This window comes from Ursus maritimus, assembly GCF_017311325.1.
Source record: "Ursus maritimus isolate PB19 chromosome X unlocalized genomic scaffold, ASM1731132v1 scaffold_X1, whole genome shotgun sequence".
Lineage (NCBI taxonomy): Eukaryota > Metazoa > Chordata > Mammalia > Carnivora > Ursidae > Ursus > Ursus maritimus.
The window spans coordinates 29,645,729-29,665,170 of NW_024423319.1; the positions used below are offsets into that span (position 1 = coordinate 29,645,729).

At 44.7% G+C, this 19,442-nt stretch overlaps 1 protein-coding gene across 2 annotated transcripts in view; it reads left to right on the forward strand.

Moving 5' to 3' along the window:
• The first annotated feature begins 8,497 nt into the window (after positions 1-8,497).
• LAMP2 (lysosomal associated membrane protein 2) overlaps positions 8,498-19,442 on the forward strand; it is a 33,765-nt gene continuing 22,820 nt past the window's right edge. For both annotated transcript variants that reach the window (XM_040628453.1, XM_040628462.1), the window contains exons 1-2: positions 8,498-8,725; positions 18,844-18,962. In XM_040628453.1, the coding sequence (XP_040484387.1) occupies positions 8,662-8,725; positions 18,844-18,962 (183 nt within the window). In that variant the 5' untranslated portion in view covers positions 8,498-8,661. The remainder of the gene's footprint in view (positions 8,726-18,843; positions 18,963-19,442) is intronic.

A 19,442-nucleotide genomic window follows, 5' to 3' on the forward strand; every position in this document is an offset into this window, starting at 1 on the left:
ACTTCAAGTCAGGCAATAAAGTTCCCCAACTAAGAGTGACTTAAGTTTAAATGAACATGTATTATCCCACTCAACAAGAAGTTGGGGGGTGGGCAGTCCTGGAGGGGATTGTGTAGCAACTCAGCTATATTAAAAATATTTTTGTCTTTTTTGCTCTGACATTCTCAGTACAATGATGATGTTTACCCTAGTGGTTCCAAGATGGCTGCCACAGCACCAAACATTGCATCCTGACTCTAGTATACCAAGCCATAGGTGGATGTAGGCCTTTCTCACATTCGTCTCTTTTTCAGAGAGGAAAAATCTCTTTCAGAGTTCCCTTGGGGTCTTCCTCCTGTCTCATTAGTCACCTTTATATCCATCACTAGCAAAGGCTTGCATGGCTGGCTTAAAGCAGTTGCGATTCATCTCTTGGAGCTGAACACATTGTCACCTGTAACATAATCAAGGTTGTGTCACTAAGGAAGTAGGGGGAATGACTCTTCGGTAGGAAACAAGCCATGCCTGCCACAGACCTAATGAGCATTTGTACTAAATGACTGAAAACTTATAATAAGTCATTACAGCGATTCAAACTGACAAAGACATTCACGTTATTTAAACTTTCTGCTCTTCGGTTTCCTCATCTGTAAAACAGAGATAACAGTGCCTGCTGTGTAGAGTTGTCACAAGAACCTCGAGATAGTACATGGAAAAGGCTTCCACCGGTCTCTGGCATATAGGCCGTGCTAGCTATTATTCCTTTTTGGGTGTCTCCAGCTTAGAGATGATTCTAGAGGACAGCCATAGATATGTTTTTTGAGTGTTCTCATTTGAGCTTCTATTTTTAGAACAAAATCCACCAGAGTCTTTCCTCATAAGGCAGGCCTATCTTGGACACTGAGAAAGAACCTAGGATTTTAGACTAGTACAGCTGAAAGGGAACATGGCAATTTTCTCATCCAGTGTTTCTTATAATTTTTTAGCCACAGAGCCACGAAAACTTATGCTCCAAAACAAAGAAAACTGGAGCCATTGTCTTCCTTACTTGCTCTGAGATACCTCCCCTGAACCCCAGGATGCCATGGAACACACTTTGAGAAACACTGACGGGGGTTCAAACACTTAGACGGTAAAGTGTGATTAAGTGGCCAAAGAGACGGTGTGACCTAAAGAGGCCACAGAGCGAGTAGTGGCCAAACTGGGATCAGAAAGCAGCTTTCCTGTTTTGTATGCTGAGGAGAGTGAGCGAATGTGTGGTGGGAGCAGGGGGCTAGATGGGGCATTACAGTCAAACCTCTGCGAGGCCCTGCGAAGCCCGTCATTGAGGTTTTATCTGAAGGATTGGTGTCTTCACCCTGCTTTACAGGTCTTCAGGTAGACGTGTCTACCCCCGGGAGCCACCCTGGCTTGAAGAAACCACCGTGTCTGGGGAGAAAGGATGGAGAGACGCAGAAAGAAAAGCATGGAATCGAAGTGATGTGTACTTGTTTTTCTCGACTTCTGTTAAATCCCTAATGAAGTGGTTGGCCCATGGGCTGTCCTTCCTTAAAGCCCATTGTAAAGCCAGCAAGTGCTTAGGTGAACAGTCAGCTGGGAAAGGGAATAAAGAACATCTGGAAGAGGGAAGTTGCTAGGAAACTCCCACAGTTCAGTTCCTGAGAGTGCTAAGGTCTCCACCTGATCAATTCTGTACCAGCTCTGAACAGTGCCCGCGGTGTTTTCCCGGCCTCTCCCACTGACGGGAAGCTTGATGAGTGGGGCTTTTTCGAGCCCAGGGTTTGAGCTAACCAAGAATAGAGCACTAGACAAGAAGTACAGAGGTGAGAGTTCTAATCCCTTTTTGGCTGCCCACTTGGGCAAGTAAGTTGAGCTCCCTGAGCAAAATGAAGAGGTTGAAGCGGACGAGGGCTCTTCTGATTTGAACATGTCCATCATTTCAAATCAAGGGCCTGCAACAAAGGGCCGCCATCTTGTGCCAAAGAGCTGGCTGCCGCCTTCTCAGTTATACCTGCAGAGTCAGTTTATCGTCATCATGAATACTGTCACCAGGTGGGGTTAAGGATTTCTGAATGTGAACCCTCTCCTCCAAACCCCTACTGCAAAGGAAGGGAAATGCGACATTATTTCCTAAGCAATACATCATTTAAATCTGTGGGTAGTACTGTCCTGGGGTCACTCTCCCGCATAATCTGTTGTGTTGAAAGAGAATGTGAGGATCAAAGGGGAGGTGTAAGTAAGGCCGGCATGTGTGTGTGTGTGTGTGTGAGAGAGAGAGAGAGAGAGAGAGAGAGACACACGGAAAGACACTCAGAAAGAGAAAGAGACCAAGAGACGAGGAGAAAGTGGTAGAGGTGGAAGGCAGACATTTGTCAACGGTCAGCTGGTTGGTCTAGTGGAAAGAAGGCATATAGCCACTTTCCCTATGTGACTCAGATGGAAAAAACTGGGAAAATATTCTGCTGGGGAGACCATTCCTCCAGCTCAGCACTCAGGTCATATAGTCTCCCAAAGCCGGAACCTATTCTTAGATCTGTCATTCATTCATTAATGCAATATGCATTCACTGAGCACTTACTATGAGAAGAGATCAGTGAAAAAAATGGTCACGTCCTTTGCCCTAAGGAAGCTTACAGGCAACTCTGGGGTCTGGGCCAGTGAACAGACAATTACAGTGTGGTGAATGCCATGATGAGGGAAGTCCAGGATATTGGGGGGAGCACGTTGGTGAAACCCCCCTAATTCAGCCTTGGCTGGTTAAAGAAGGTTTCTTTGGAGAAAGTCATGTCACCTGGAGAAGCAGAAGCCAGCCTGCTGTTGGAGGAGGTAGGAAGAGAAGGAACGTTCTAGGCAGAAGGAGGACTACGGGCTTTTAAATTTTGTTTCTTTGTGCTTAGTAGTGTTTTACTGGAAATATATTACATTTAGATAAAAGGAATTTTAGAATTTGAAGGATAGCAATGGCCCTCCCTTAATCAGTGAACACCAATGAGAACTTCCTTAGGTCTGTGACACGCTGACATGCAGGGAAGGGAACCCTATAATGACCACTACTGATCGCAGTATTGGAAATATTTGTTAATTCCTTTCTATATGTGAGCGTTTTCCACATACCTCACTTAATCCTTGCAATAATCCTACGTGATAGATACTACAGTTATCACTTCCATTTTACGGAGGAGGAAACTGAGGCCCAGATGTCACACAGGAAGTGGAAGACGTGGGAATCAAACAGAGGCAGTCCCAGGCCAGAGGTCTGGCTCTTCCCTGCCAGGCTCCCCCCTGCGGGGGGGAGACAGCCCAGAGTCTTCCTTTGGGCTTGGGGAGGGCTATCAGATACACAAACCATGGTGATTTTCTGAAGGTCGCATGAGAATCTGATAGCTGAATGGGTTCCAAAAACCCATTTCAGCATCACAACTGCTGGACCCCACTTTGCTCTGGCCACGCTAGCAGTGTTTATCTTGTGCTAAGTTTCCAAGTTTCAAACGAGCGCCTTCAGTCTAAACGGTTTATTAAAACTCTCTTAGAGTGATGTTGTTCTGTGATGCAATTCCCAAGTGAACCACAAGGTGATGCTGCAGACAGATCTAGGGATCTGTTGGAAAGAAGCTGTTTCAAGCATATTTGTATTTTTACGAATTATGATACAGCTACACAATTAAATATTAAGCAGCCATTTGAAAGGATGAGGTAAAGCTATATGGCTTTTAAGAAATATCTTCAAGATATGCCACTGAGAAAAGCAAGCAGTAAGCAATGTGTACAGCATGCTCATATTTGTCTAATTAAAAAAGAATATAAATACATATGCAGGTGCCTGCATTTTTTCCTGAGAGTATACAAAAATAGTGCTAACAGTTATTACTCTGAGGAGTGCAACTGGGGTTTAAGGGAGGGGAAAGTTTCCTTTTGATTTTATCCCTTTTTAAATTATTTGACGTTTTAAATGATTGGCATTCGTTAATTTAAAATCATTATTGCAAAAACAATCCAATTGCTGTAAAAATTTAAATACTTCAAAAGTCAATCAAAGTCCCTTCTGCCCCCCCCCCAACCTCTTAATTCCACTCCCCCGAGGACAGGTAGCCGCGGATGTGAGTTTGGGACCTCACTATTCAGAGTATGGATTCTAGAACAGCAGCATCAGGATCATCTGGGAAGCTGCTAGAAAAGCGGCTTCTTGTGCCTCACCCCAGACCCACTCAAACCCAGTAACCTGTGTTTTAAAAAGTTCTTTGGTTGGGGCGCCTGGGTGGCACAGTGGTTAAGCGTCTGCCTTCGGCTCAGGGCGTGATCCCAGCGTTATGGGATCGAGCCCCACATCAGGCTCCTCCACTATGAGCCTGCTTCTTCCTCTCCCACTCCCCCTGCTTGTGTTCCCTCTCTCGCTGGCTGTCTCTATCTCTGTCAAATAAATAAATAAAATCTTAAAAAAAAAAAAAGTTCTTTGGTTATTTTGAGGTGTGCTCCAACCATTTCGTTTTAGCAGGTGAAACCATATCTTTTGGGGGGTGGTCGAGAAGAACCCCGCTAGAGAAAACTGAGAACTCAAAACAGCAGGTCTGCATTCACCCAGAGAACTCAAGCTCAAAGGTTGGCAGCCCCTTCAGTCCGCTGTGACCTCTCTGTTGGGGTTGAGTGAGGGCCGTATTGTCAGAGTTTGGAGGCATGATCCAGAGAAGCAGACATGCTGGAGTGGAAACAGAAAAGAAAGTGGAGGAGACCCTTACAGGAGGAGTCGGGAAAGGAAAGACCGCCGAGCGGGAGTGCAAATACCCCAACCAGAGGACCGCAGTTAGATGACACTGACGCCTCAGGACGGCTCGTTCATGTATCTCATAAACATTTTTCCAGAAAAATGTTTCTTTTTATTTAAAAGAATGTTTTTAAAGATTGTATTTATTTGAGAGAGACAGAGATAGCGAGAGAGAGAGCGCGAGCGGGGAGAGAGGGAGCAGCAGACTCCCTGCTCAGCAGGGAGCCCAGCCGTGGGACTCGATCCCAGGACCCTAGGATCATGACCTGAGCCAAAGGCAGACGCTCAACCAACCGAGCCACCCAGGTGCCCCAAAACTTTTTTTTTAATTGAAGTATAGTTGACACGCAATTTACATTGGTTTCCGGTGTACAACACAGCGATTGGACAAATCTGTATGTTATGCTACACTCACCATGAGCGTAGCTACCGTCTGTCACTGTACAACATGATTACAATACCATCGGCTGTACCCCCTATGTTTCATAAACATTTATCACTTTCCCACTCTAAATCTCTGTATCTTTATGTCCATATCCTCCCTCTGACCCACACATTTCATTGTCTATCATTTACCAAATCTAGAAGGACCATTATTTCTCACGCTATTCAGAGTGTTCACATTTCGGGATGTGATTGCCAGCAATTTCCTGCTCCCTGGCCAAAAAGTCCTGAGCTCTCAAAGCTGCTCAAAAGAGTCAGTCATGGGGCGCCTGGCTGCCTCAGTCAGTGGAGCGTGCGACTCTTGATCTCCGAGTTGTGGGTTCGAGCCCCACGTCGGATGTAAAGATTACTTAAAAATAAAATCTTTTATTTTTTTTTGAAGAGTCATAAAAACAGGGGCACCTAGCTGGCTCAGTCGAGCTTGCGGCTCTTGATTTCAGGGTCGTGAGTTTGAGCCCCACATTGGATGTAAAGATTGCTTAAATGAATACATAAATAAAAACTTTAAAAAAAAAGAGTCATACACTACCTATGGGGGTAGACGGTGGGGAAGGGGTGTGCTGAGGATTTCTGCACACTGGGGAGGCAGGCGGTGTGGTCGGAGAGGAAGTGCACATAAAACCACTCTGGTTGCAGCAGTAGCAACAATCGAGACACCGGATGTGAAGCTCAGAGGGGAGGGGATCTCACAGAGTTTCTCAAACATGGATGCTGGTCCCACATACAGCTCTGCCTCCAAGACAGAAGAGCTCGGGCTAAGCTCCTTCAACTGGGCTGGGGTCATGGGACACAGCTTACAAAAGGGAGTGGTTCTCAGTGTTTCACAGGAAACGGTGGTGAGTATGGAAGCTCAGACCAAACGATGATTTGAGAATGTTGAATCTATTCATTCTAACAACACACCCACCATTTACCTACCGCTTCAAAAACATTGTTCGGTCTCTTGAAGTTCCTGTCCCAGTCAAGGAACTAGTGTTTGTTTTTGGTCAGGGGAAAAGGTTGTGAGGGAGAGATTTAGCTTATAAGGCTGTTTGTATCTCACTGTCTTCCATTTTTTTATTTGATGATAGCTGCGGAAAGTTAAGGGCAACCGTTTATTAAACTGGACATTTGACTAATTGTGACACTGTTTCCTAATATTTTCAATAAATGAACATTTATTCTTATCGAATCTTAGCTGGGACCACCTTAGAGGTCATCTCTGGCCCATTAACATCGCCTTGGGGAGTTCTGAGAAAAATACAATGCCCGGGCCCCACTCAATACCAACTGAATCAGGATCTCAAGGGCTGGGGGCAACGTTAGGTTTAAGGTCCCACAAGTTATTCCAATGCAGCCAGGATTGAGAAACTGCTCTTGTCTCACTTTTATTTTATGGATAAAAATACAGAAGTTTAAGAGATGAAGGGACTTGCGCTCACTTTGGCAGCACAAAAGAGATGAAGTGATTTGCCCAAGGTCACACTGCCAGTAAATGGTATCTCACCCCTAACTTTTCTGATGGCCCATCCAGTGTTCTTTCCACTATGCCCTTTCGTGTCTTCTTCTAGAACTTAGGGTTTCACTGAACATTATAGTTAGGTGATTTACAGTTCAGGGAGAAGGGACAGAGTCCATCAGTGAGGCTGGGTGGGGAAACTTGTAAGGACTCAATCAATGATTCTCCAGGACATGGCTCCTTTCAAGTCGTATTGGTGGGAGGACAGTCAAATGAACTTCTTTTGCTAAAAGCATTGCCTAATACTGTAGTGTCCATTAGTTCCTCGTTGAGCAAGTCAGCTGCTCATGACTCAGTTGCACCCATGAAGAAGACAGTCATGAGTAAATGTTCTCACTTTCAGGAATTAATCATATTAAAGCAAATGACAGGATACATCAAAGACTCTTAATATTTGAGCAGGGGTGGGTGTTAGGGTGAGGACTCGCAGGTCCCATCTGAGAACTGGTAAAGGCTATAACCCCCTCCCCCTGAAAAATACACACACATAAATGTGGCAAGTAATTTCTGGAGCTTCACAGACCATCCCCTCCATCCTCCCCCACCCTGGGCAAGTTCAGCCATTGACACCAGATTAAGATCTCCTGGACTAAATGCTTTTGAAGCTCTATTTTTTAGTGTTTCTCAAAGTGTGGTCCAAGAACCACAGAAATCACAGAATCGCCTGGGGTGTTTGTTCAAAAAGCAGATTCCAAGGGCAGCCATAGACCTACTGTTTCAGAATCTCTGCAAGTGAGGCATAGGAGCCTGTATGATATTAAAACGTTCTAGATGATTCTTTTGGACGCTAACATTTGAATGAGTGCTTTATCCCAACTTGAGATTTTTTATAGTTTTTGAATATTTTCATTTGCTGACAATTTAAGGTTTCATCTGTTCAATTGTCAAGTATACCAAATAGTATGTTTAGTATGAATTCATTAAAGAATATTCACATGTGGATATGCATAGGAAAAACAACTGGAAGGATAGGTAGATAACCGTCTCTCTCTCTGGGTAATGGGAAGATGGATTATCTTTATTTTTTCCCCTTATCCTTCTATTCTATTTCTCTCTTTCCTATTTTCTTTCTTTCTGTATTTAAAGAAGATTCTTCCTCTTTCTGAGTTCAATTCCTCCATCTGAAAAACAGGGTATTGTAACTAGGCGAACTTCAAGGCCATGTCTCGCTCTGGTGGTCCGCGACACCACATTACCGGGTAGCTCCCTTATCCATTTAATCACATGAACTGCAGGGGTAACAACAGTGTTCATAGAATAATTACATATTATTTTTATACATATTACGTTGTGATGCTTAGCAAGCTTTTCATTTTTATTTTTGTATACAATTCGTTTTTTCCCAAGATTTTATTTGTTTATTTATTTGAGAGAGAGAGAGCAGGAGAGCACAGGCAGGGGGTGCGGCAGAGGGAAAGGGAGAGGGAGAAGCAGGCCCCCCGCTGAGCAGGGAGCCGGATGTGGGGCTTGATCCCAGGACTCTGGGATCAGGATGGAACCGAAGGCAGTCGCTTAACCGCCTGAGCCACCCAGGCGTCCGTTAGCAACCTTTTTAATTCAACAAAATTACTCTCTTCCTCCTCAAGGAGTTGGAACTGAAATGAACTCTACTACCTACACCCCAAAAAGTTAATCCTCTCTCTTAAGCCTTAGAAAAAGCCGTCCGCACATACCTCTTGGGCACATAAGAACGATTGTGAACCAAAAAGCCAGGGCGTGGTCGCCCCGCCCACCGGCTCCTACATCACCACCCCTCTCGCTGCTTTCAAGCGCGGAGATTGGCTAAAAGCAAGAAAGAGTCCCGCCCCTAGTCTTATGACCCGCGCTGAAGCGCCGAGTCCTGGCGTTTGCAGTGCTGTGGTCGGTGGTCGGCGGTGCTCTTGCCCGGATTCCAGCAAGTCTTTTCCCTGCTGTTGCTGCTGTTGTTGCCGCCGCCACCTCCACCCCCACCAGCCGGCGCCGCCTCCTGCTTTGCGGAATCATGGTGTGCTTCCGCCTCTCCCCGGTTCCAGGCTCCGGGCTCGTTCTGCTCTGCCTTGTCCTGGGTGAGTTGTCGGGCCCTCCTGCTCTGTCCCTCAGCCTGGGCCCGGGGAGCCCAGTTCAAAGGCCACAACCTGAAAGACTGGTCCGGGAGAAGCGGGGGGCGGGGTGAGAGGCTGAGCGGCTGACACTGGGCGGCGGCGCTTGGCCCGGGGAGGCGAGCCGTGACCTAGAGAAGGCCTGACCGAGGGATGGCGGGGAGGAAGGGCCCGTGAGAGTGAGAAGGGGCAAGGAAGGGGGGGGTAGGTGGGGGAGAGTGAGGAGTGGAGCCGATCTGGGTAGGAAGAGTAACTTGGGGAAGATACTGAGGAGTGAGTGTAGGAGGGACGTACGTGCGATTCTGGGGTGGCAGAGACAATTCGGAGAGTCCTGGTTTTTTAGGATCAGGGAAGAGTTTTGAAGATGGTGGAAAACTGTGGGATGAGAGCGAAAATTGGGGGGGGGGAGACTGGCCTGCGTGAAGAAGCTTGGGGGAGGGGTGGGGGGTACGAGTAGAGTCTGGGGGACAGCGAGAGGGCTGGGGGCGGTTTGTGGGTGGGAGTTCGATGCCATGGAGGAAGGGTAAGTAAAGAGATGAGGAATGATGCTGGATTTGAGTTTGGTAGTTGGAGTTTCGAGGGGTAGGGACCTAAGGTGGCCCGGGGCAATTTCCAAGCGAGAAAACTCGGACTAACCTCTGGAGACTAAAGGGATGAGGGGAACTTTAGTGGGGAGTGAAGATCTGACTTGGAGGCGTTGGGGATGTCGGTTTCCTATCAGTTTTGCTATTTCCAGCCGGATCCTGATTAAAACAACAACTTAAAAAAGCCTTTAAAAAAAAAAGTCTCCAGGTATTTCGGTTGGGAGGGCCTCCCAGATGTGAGGTTTTGGGGGTGGTGTATCTGAGTCGCGTATACTGCCTCTCTGCCTTCAGAAGCTCGTTTTCTTCTCGGTGGCACAACTGGCCTTTTACTTCATTTTTGGAGGAAAAAGATAGGTAATTGCCAAAGACTGGGCTGTTAGCAAGTCATAAGAATGGCTGGATGAATGTTGGCTGATTGTATTATATCCCCTCCCCCAAAGATCACTGGTGCCCCGAGGGCTGTAATGCCTGAAAGGTGACCTTTGACCAGAATGTCTCTTCCTGACCTGATTGAGCCTGTACTTGCTGCTCTCCACCGACTTGCTGTTTGTGACCAAATAAACAGAAGGAACAGACCCAGATGGGAGTGGAGAGGAGATATATTAGGGGTCCGAGAAGGCAGTGGGAGCTGCACATTCCCTCGTTCACATTTCAGTAGAGTAAAATCAGCATCCTAAAATACTGGATTCTCAAACAGGGGACATTTGGCAATGTCTGGAGACATTTTTGGTTGTCGCAACAGGGGATTGCGTTTGGCATCTAGTGCGGAGAGGCCAGGGATGCTGCTAAATGTCCTGCCGTGCACAATATAGTGCCCCCCACAAAGGCCTAGCCACCCCAGAAAGTCAGTGGTGCCAAAGTTGAGCAGGCTTGCTCCAGAGTGATAGCGTTGGAAGGGTTCTTTTTTTTTTTTAAAGATTTTATTTATTTATTTGACAGAGATAGAGACAGCCAGCGAGAGAGGGAACACAAGCAGGGGGAGTGGGAGAGGAAGAAGCAGGCTCATAGCAGAGGAGCCTGATGTGGGGCTCGATCCCATAACGCCAGGATCACGCCCTGAGCCGAAGGCAGACGCTTAACCGCTGTGCCACCCAGGCGCCCCCGTTGGAAGGGTTCTTGATGATCTCATCTGGTGATTCTGAATCAAGGATCTTTTTGAGGGGGTGCCTGTCAGATTAAAAACTCATTTCTAAAATAATACTAAGAAGTTGTCTTTTTCACTCACACTCTCACCAGTTTACAGTGGAGTTTTCCAGAGGCTTCATAATGTGTGGTGACATCACCACTCTGATGGCTCTGATGTTTTCTTCCATTCACTTCTCATTTTTCATTTCAAACATGGCAAATGCCAGGAGATAGAACGCACGTAAACCAAAGCTCTTTGAAGTCCCCAGTGGATAGGAGAGTTAAGAGGTCCTGAGACCAAACGTTTCAGACTCCCCGATCCAGTGCAGCTGTCCACATAGGGCAGGAGACGCCTCCATAGCCCTTCTGAAAGGGGGCCATGGAGACTTTGCTCAAACACAATTCGAAGTCACACTGCTGTGAAGCACTTACTGAGGGGCCAGTGACCCTAAGAGAGGATTGTTTACAACGAAAAGCACCTTATCAGTGACTAGAACACATCTGACCGAGGCATCTGTTAATCAGTAGTTCACTGCCAATTGAATCGGCGCAAACACAACATGGTTATTGTTTAGAGGAAGTGAAAAAAAATAATAGTTGTCCTACTTGTTGGCTTTTGTGTCATTAGATTTTTTTGGTTTCTTTTTTTTTTTAATGAAAGCTTTTTTGTTTTGTTTTTACAAAAGCAGTGCTTGCTCATTGCAGAAAATAAACAGGCAAAAAGAAGCACATAAAAGAACCCGTCAGCTCATCTGCTAGTTTGCCATGTATTGAACAGGACTAACTAGAGTCATCTTCTTGGAAGCTTTCCAAGATCGATTTCCTCCACTTCCAGGTTTAGAACGGGATTTGGAGGAGTAAAAGTTCACAATGTACCTAGAGTAGATTTTTCAGAAGATACCAGGATGAACTAGAAATCATCTCTTCGATACGGCTGCTTTCGCTGGCAGCTGCTGGTTCAGTGTGGGGCTCGGACTCCTTCCCTGGGGCTTTCTCTCTCAAACCTGGAGCACAGTCTTGCGTTGCTTGGTGGGTTTTGCATACATCACAATGGATACCAAGAATAGGTTTTTAAGAACTCAGTAAATATTTGTAGAGTACCTGTTGCGGATCTTGTGCTCTTCTTGGGTACTGTTGGAAGGGGGATCTGTCCTGAATTTATAGTCTCATTAGCTTGAGTGTTTAAGCTGTGCCAGTTTCACTTTGTAACTTTATCCCAGCTCCACGGAAACTTTTTAAAAATAGCTGCTTTAGAGCAAGTATAGAGAAGAGTTCTTAGCGGTTATGTATTGGGCCTTTTCACGGAGATGAAGTTATGCTCTTTATTTGAATGAATTACAACTGACTAGAGGACTTTCTGAAGAAAAGCTATTATGCTTTTCTTTTGCATTATAAAGAGAGTAGTGGCTAAAAATCACTTCCTAGCATCATTGTCTTAAGTGTTTTTTCTTCGCGACATCATAGATTTCAGAATTCTTCTGTGGTTATTGATTTTTACAACTAGTTTGACTTCTGGTTTTTATAGGGTTGGTGCTTTTCTGGGTGGGAAAAACCTTCTATAAATAGCCTGAGTATGTACTTCACTGGTAGGAGGCCCTCCCTCCCACAAATGGTTATCTATCCATTGCCCGGTGAGCAGAGACCTGAGTGTTGGCAGGGAGGCCAGCCAGATGACCATCTGGAGGAATAGGAGTAAATCTTGTTGTTCCCGAACCCTTAGGTTATTAGGCTAGCCTATTTTCCACTCTTTTTAAAAATCCCATTGCCAGTCAAGTCTCCCCTATGGCATTAGTCTCTGAGAGCGAAGACTGCCTGACGCACCGCTGTTCCCATTGCTTACTTAGCACCTGGTACGTGGTTAACCCTCAGTAGATTTTTGTGGAGGGTATTCATTGGTGGGCACTGGGGATATGACTGTAAATTAGGCCAACTTGGTCTCCTTTTTCTTCTGTAAACCTTAAATTACGTTTTGCAGGAAGTGTTTTCACAAAGAACCAGTCTCTCCTTTTGGAGGTGATCTGAAAGGAAGCAAGCAGGAGATCTCTCTGTAACCTTAACCACATTTCCTTAAACTGAGAACTTTGCTTTCAAGGTTCTGCTAAAATTATTTTTAGCTATAATACAGATACTGGAAAGGACAGGCTTATTATTTGTCCATTAGTCACTGGTTATCACATTGATAGGATTATAGATACTCAAATTATTTCCCAGGAGTGCAGCTTGCTTCTATATCCTTGAGTGAAATTTGCCTTCGACGATTATTTCATAGCACCGTAGCTGACTTAAGTGACCCTTGGTGCAGGAAGCCTGCTCTTCCTCCTGTAGTGACAAAAGCATTCTGATCATAATTTCATATTAAAGTGATCAGAGATCGCCTCAGATCCAAAAGTGTACTTTATAAGTACTTGTTGGTATCTTGCTGTGCATTGCAAAAGAATTCTGGAGGTCTGCCAAACGCCACTCACTCAGCAATAAGCATTTTCCATTAGTTGAATGGTGTTGAATCTTACTTCCTTACCCACTGTCTGATCTTAAAAGTAAATTATTTTGTAGCTTAAAATCATTTCATTACTTTTCTTTTTAAAAGCGATTTACCAGAAATCGAGACTATCGGCAACTGAATGGGTTGTGCCTATATGAGGAAGCATAAATGAGGACTTGTAAACGAGGAACAGTTAATCTGATTTATTAAACCTAATAACCGCAAAGAAAGAATAAATAGGTACTGTATGCCTATGTTGTGCTTGTTTTTTTTTTTGTTTTTGTTTTTGTTTTTGGAAGACCCTTTGCCCAACATCATTCTGAACCGACGAGTTTGAGTTCAGGAGTTCATAACTTAATATGATGAGAGTAAACCTAGAACTAAAACTTGGGAAGGATCCCTTTAGGTGCTTTATTTACTAGAAGGGAAGCTTGTAAGCTGGAGTATCCAACTTGCTTGGCAAAGTTCTCTTAGCTCTGAAGGGCTTGCATACTTTCGAAGAAACTGTTCAAGAAATACTCCAATTCTTAGCAAGGATAACTTGCCTAGAGTCTCACAGCTAGTAAATTGGACTGACTTGGTTTGAATTCCAGCTTTTCAGTGCCAGGGATGGGGCTCTTAATCGCTTCATTATATTGCCTCTTAGATCATTGTTTTTTATTGGTTTTGTTTTACCACTACTATTATGTTCCCACCCCACCCCCCTTTTGTTTGCAAATGCATATTTTTCAACTACACTTCAGATCAGATAGACTTGTAAAAACCTGGCCACTTTTTGCAGCATCTCATGCTTGGCGAAATAAGTTGTGAGTTCTGAAAGAACCTCTAAATGAACTTTTTGGAAATAAAATTGAGAGGATATTTAAATTTGAGAAAGTTCATTTTGAGGCATGCCTTTTTCTTTGGAGAATAAACTCTCAGCTCTATAATTACACACTCTAGTATATATTCAGCTATGTGGGGTTTCTTTTGAAAAACATCATTTAACTAAATTTAATTATTTTTTTAATTTGAGTATAGTTGGCACAGCTGTGGGTTTTTTTTTTTAATGTCATGAGGACTTTCAAACAAGAATGGTTTAGCTATGCTAAAATCAAATACAGCACTAAGGATGGAAATGGTTTGCCTGATACTTTTTAGCAAAGTGTAAATGTTTCAACTATCAACTTGCCTTATGGGAAATACATTATTCCTAGCTTGAAATTCATGTCAAAATTTATTAGGCGAAAACTGACTTGGGGGTTGAGGGCGTATCCAGAAGCCAGATAGGCTAGGTTCATGATTTGGAAGAGCTGAAACTCTGGCCTTTTTGTAATTAGATTAAACTATATTTCAGCTCCTTATTGCAGGGTATCTTTACCTTGAGACGATCAACCAGAACTTATTGAGAAACTAATATGTATTCCACACTATTAGGAATGATAGGAGATGGGGGGAGAGTAATAGACATGGTCTTCCCAACCATGGCCCCCGTAATGGGTGATACTCATGTAAGAAGCGCACTCCTAGGGGCTGCCGCATAGATTAGATCATGTGTTGGTATGGGAGGATTGGAATTCAAATGAGTGGCAGAGATAGTACCAAAAGGGGGAATCTCGAATCCATATATATCATTCAATCACAGACTCGGGTCCTTTTTTTATTAGTTAACAAATTACCTGCTGTGTACTATAATTTACCATGACACGTCAGTTTGTTGTGAAGTTACAGTTGAAAACTGCTGTTTTAGAGCTTGTGACAATATAGGAGTCAGGATTTACAGGCATAAAATAACTGAATAATTCAGGATAGTATAAAATTAACAGAAAGGTGGGGGTATGCACCATGTATGACTGCTCTTCGAGGCTTTTACAGTTAAGGAGATCTTGGTGGAGAAAACAGCTGCTGAAAAATGGGTAGCTTATCAGTCCAGGTTCTTTTCTTTTTTTAAGATTTTAATTAATTAATGAATAGAGAGATAGCATAAGGAGGCAGAGCGGCAGGCAGAGGCAGAGGGAGTAGCAGGCTTGATCCCAGGACCCGGGGATCATGACCTGAGCCGAAGGCAGATGCTTAACCAACTGAGCCACCCAGGTGTCCCCCAGTCCAGGTTCTTATTTGTAAGCACCAGAAATGAAATCTGATCGATCTTAAGCGGAAAAGGAATTTATTGAAAAGATACCAGGGTATATGCATAGGCTTGGGATCCCATCATTTCATTGCTAGATGCATACCCAGCAGGTACACATCCACGTGTGTTCACCAACGTGTCCATGTGTAGTAGGACCAAAGTGGAAACTACCCATAAGCCGTCTGTGATCTGCCATAGATCAGTAGTGGAGTATTTACCCAATAACAGAAAGCTACACATACAGAGTGAGAAGGGACAAACAGCAGCTGCACCATCCGGGGTCAACCTCACACGCAAAGTATGGGCTGGAAGAAGCCAGCTAGTGAATGGTTCCATTGATACCAGGTTGAAAAACAGGCGAAATTAATCGATGTAGTTCGAAGTCAGGATAGTGGTTGCCCTTGGGAGGGAAAAAGGTACCTGGAACGGGGAACAGCAGGGGCTTCAGGGGCACTTGGAATGTTCTGTTTCTTGACACAGGCGGATTCAGCTTGTGAAAATTATTTGAGCTGGCCGCTTCATGTCACGGGTGCTTTTCCCTTTCCGTGGGTCATAGTGTGCACTCTTCTGTATGTATGGCGCGCATCAGTACAATTTTACTTCATGAAAAACTGTGTGTCAGGTAACTCAATTTCGAGAGCTCCTGGCTGTGTATCTCGAAGCCTGGTTGAGTTTCCCAAATCACGCCAGTGAGCCGCACTAACAGCGCGGAGCGTGAAACTGCAGGTCGTGCACGCTGCTGGCCTCCCTGCCTGGGACCTTGATCCTGGTGTAGCACCCCCCCTGCCCCAGGGAGGCAGTTCCTCCATTCTGGGCTCCGTTCTGCCGCCCTCCTATCTAAAATCTGGGGTGGATGCCTCTGTCAGGCGGAGCCCAGCACGAGTGCCCATCCTTGCTGCAAGGGAGGCCAGGATAGCAAGTACCTGACATTTTCCGCTTTTACAGTGAGTGGTGATAGCTGCCAGAAATTATTAGGAAGAGGCAGGATCGGGGGTGTTTCAGGTTTGGGGGCAGCCAAACAGAGGGGGCAGTCCTTCCTGAAGTGAACATTGAGGTCAGTAGAAAAACCATCAATTTCGAAGGTTAGGGACCGTCGAAGCCTAGGGGTAGAAATTAACTAGAGCCTGGCGTTTGGGTCCGGTGGAACAAGTTCAACCGGATTAAAGGGTGTGTTCTGGGAAAATGGTTTGAGAGAAGTTGAAGGAATAGGGTGGGATGAGATTAAGGATTACTTTGAAGGTCAGGTGGAGGAATTTAAATTTAATATGGGAGTTTTGGAGCTCGTAAAAGCAGCTAAGCAAGTGCCCAGCGAGGAAGACGTATTTAAGGACCATTAATCAGGGAGCGTTTCTAGGGACAGCTAGGAGGCGTCTGTAGTAATTTAGGGGTGGGATGGTGGGTCGGGAATAGAAATAAAAGGCCAAGGTTGGGTTTAAGAGAGGATTTGAAGGGGGAAAAAATCAATAGGACCTCAGCAAGGGAATGAAGTAGAAGCTCGTTCCCAAACTTGCGAGCCCGAGTGACTGTACTTGGTCCTGCCTCCCCTTGAGAGCTAGAGAGGTTGAGAAGGGGACCATTTAGAGGAAGCAGAAGAGTGAATTTTAGTTCGGAAATTTTTGAGGGTACGGTGATAGATAACTGAGCGAAAGTGGTTTCCGGCGCAGTTGGGAGAGATAGAGGGGAAGGGGTGGCTCCCACTGGGAGAAAGGCGGGGAAGGCACCAGAACAGAAAGTGCTGGAGCCCTCAGGGCATTTCTCAGTTCTCATTTTCAGGTCTGCAGCTAGACTCTCTTGAATTAGTGTAGTGGTAAATTTGAACCACACCTTGTGCCTTCTGCTTCATGAAGTGTGAGGTCTCCCACGGGGGCAGGTCGGTGCTGTCACCATTTTCTGCCATTTTCTTTCTGCGACTTTAATATCTCTGGAAAGTAAGCGATGAACCGGTGTGAGGCTTTTCTTGGCTATTTCCAGCCGTTTTGAATCCTTTGCATGCAAGGAGGTTATGTTAAAGCTAGGGACTTGGAATGAGACCGAGAGAGACAGCATATGAAAAGCAGGCCTCCAGGCGGTAGGAAACATTAGAAGCCAGAGTTCTCAGCACCGCTGCAGGATAGCCTTGGGTCAAGCACGACAGCTCCTCCATTCCATATCGTACTTAGAATGGCTACGAAACCTACTTAGGCCTCACGAGGTCATTTCAAGCCTTGGCCAGTCCATTTAGGTACTTAGTGACCACAAGCTTTAGCGTAATCCTCAGCCTTGCAAGGCAGCCCAGGCTGTGGAGCATAACGTCCATCGGCTTTTGTGCACGACTGGAAAGCTGTTGCCGAGGCATGCCTTCTTGGGATTCCTCTCCGGACTTCACGCTCTGTAGTCCGTGGCGTGTCCCGACTTGCAGATGACGCTGGACTGCTCAGGTATCATTAAAGGATACGCATCTGTCTTAACAGGAAACAGGCTCACCCCTTGAGTAATGTGTGAGACAGTGAAGAAAATCCTTAAAGGGTTGTCCGACGTTTATGCTGCTGGCGTGTTTGCTGGCACATAGTATTTTGAGTCCCTGGGCTCTTCAGTTTAATGGGTAATGTTCTGTGTTTAGCCTGGTGTAGATCAGAGCGAGGTTAGCTCCAGAGTCCCCACCAAGGCTTTTCTGTCCCTGTAAGGTTTCTCTGCCTAAAGAGGTAGGAGGTTGAGAACATAGGAAGTGACTTTGAGTCCGTGTCAAAACACTCATCAGCTTTCCTAATCGATTGGATTTTAAAATAAAGTGATGAATGTTACATTTATAAAAAAATTAACCTTTCGTTTTTAGACCTAACAACCTTTGAAACTCTGTTCTTTTGGTCACATGGTGCACATGCTTACTAAGAGCTATCCCACGTCTTCATATCGGAATAAAGTAGTTTGCCCGGACATCCGTGTGTCCTAGGTCACATAGCTTGTGACAGAATTGAAAGCAGCAAGACCTTAGAACATCCAGTCTGTCATTATTTTGACAAAGTTCCACTGGCTGGTTTGAGGGAGACAGGGTTTTGTGTTTTTGTTTTGTTTTATTTAAAATCAGTTAACATATAGTGTATTATTAGTTTCAGGGGTAGAATTTAGTGGTTCGTCAGTTGCATATAACACCCAGTGCTCATTCCATCAAGTGCCCTCCTTCGTGCCCATTGCCCAGTGACCCCATCCCTCCAGCCCCTTCCCCTCCAGCAACCCTCAGTTTGTTTCCTGCAGTTAAGAGTCTAATGGTTTGTCTCCCTCTCTGATTTCATCTTATTTTTTCCTCCCTTCTCCAGTGTTCATCTGTTTTGTTTCTTAAATTCCACATATGAGTGAGATCATATGGTATTTGTCTTTCTCTGACTTAATTTCACTTAGCATAATACCTTCTAGTTTCATCCTTGTTGCAAATGAGAGACACAGTTTAACACCCCTCCCAGGCTTCCCCTTAAGCTCATTTACCTTAAAAACAGAAGTCCTGACAGGCAAAACTAGCAAGGCACAGATGAATGTGGGTATGACTATTAGGTGGCAAAAGGCAAATGTCACCAGTCTGTGCCATTACCTAAGCATCCTAGGTCAAGTAACCATTCCTTCTGGAAGGGGTGATGCTAACTTTATCAATAGGATTCCGCTAAAAATACAAGGAAAAACCATCACCAAGATACCATATATATTCAAAGTCGTTTCATTTTAGAGCTGGTGGCACTTCAGTGGTGCATAAGAGCTTTTTATTTTAGGTATGTTTTCGTGGTACAATTTTACAATCTTATTCTTTCTAATGTAGGAGCGGTCTCGTCTTATGCATTGGAACTTAATGTGACAGACTCAGAAAAAGCCACTTGCCTTTATGCAAAATGGCAGATGAATTTCACAATACACTATGAGACTACAAGCAAAACTTACGTAAGTGCTTTTCTTTTTGAGTTTTCCAGTAGGAACTCCATTCTACCCTTTATCCTTTGTATACATTTGTATAAATAAGATTTCATAATGTTAACTGACTTAACACCTAAATTCTGCGGGTTTCTAAAACACATACATACCTGAAGGTATTCTGCTCAGTGTGGGAAGGAGTATTTTATTTCTTGGGTTCTTTGGAGTTGTTCTTGAGTTGATGAAGGGCACATGATCCGAAGACTGTGGCATTCAGGTCTGACTGCATCTGTGATGCTTTAACTTGTACACATCAAAGCGTTCCCGTTTTTTATAGTTTGCTGTTAAAATCTCTTTTGGGGGGGTATCCTCTCAATCCTTTTGCCTTCTTATTTTTTTTTAGTTAAGGTCTTGCCTGCTTATAACCTGATTTTTTTTTTTTTTTAAATCAAGAACAGAAGTTCAGGCCAGTTTTCCTTTTCCTTTCCGACATATATGAGTTTGTCCGGA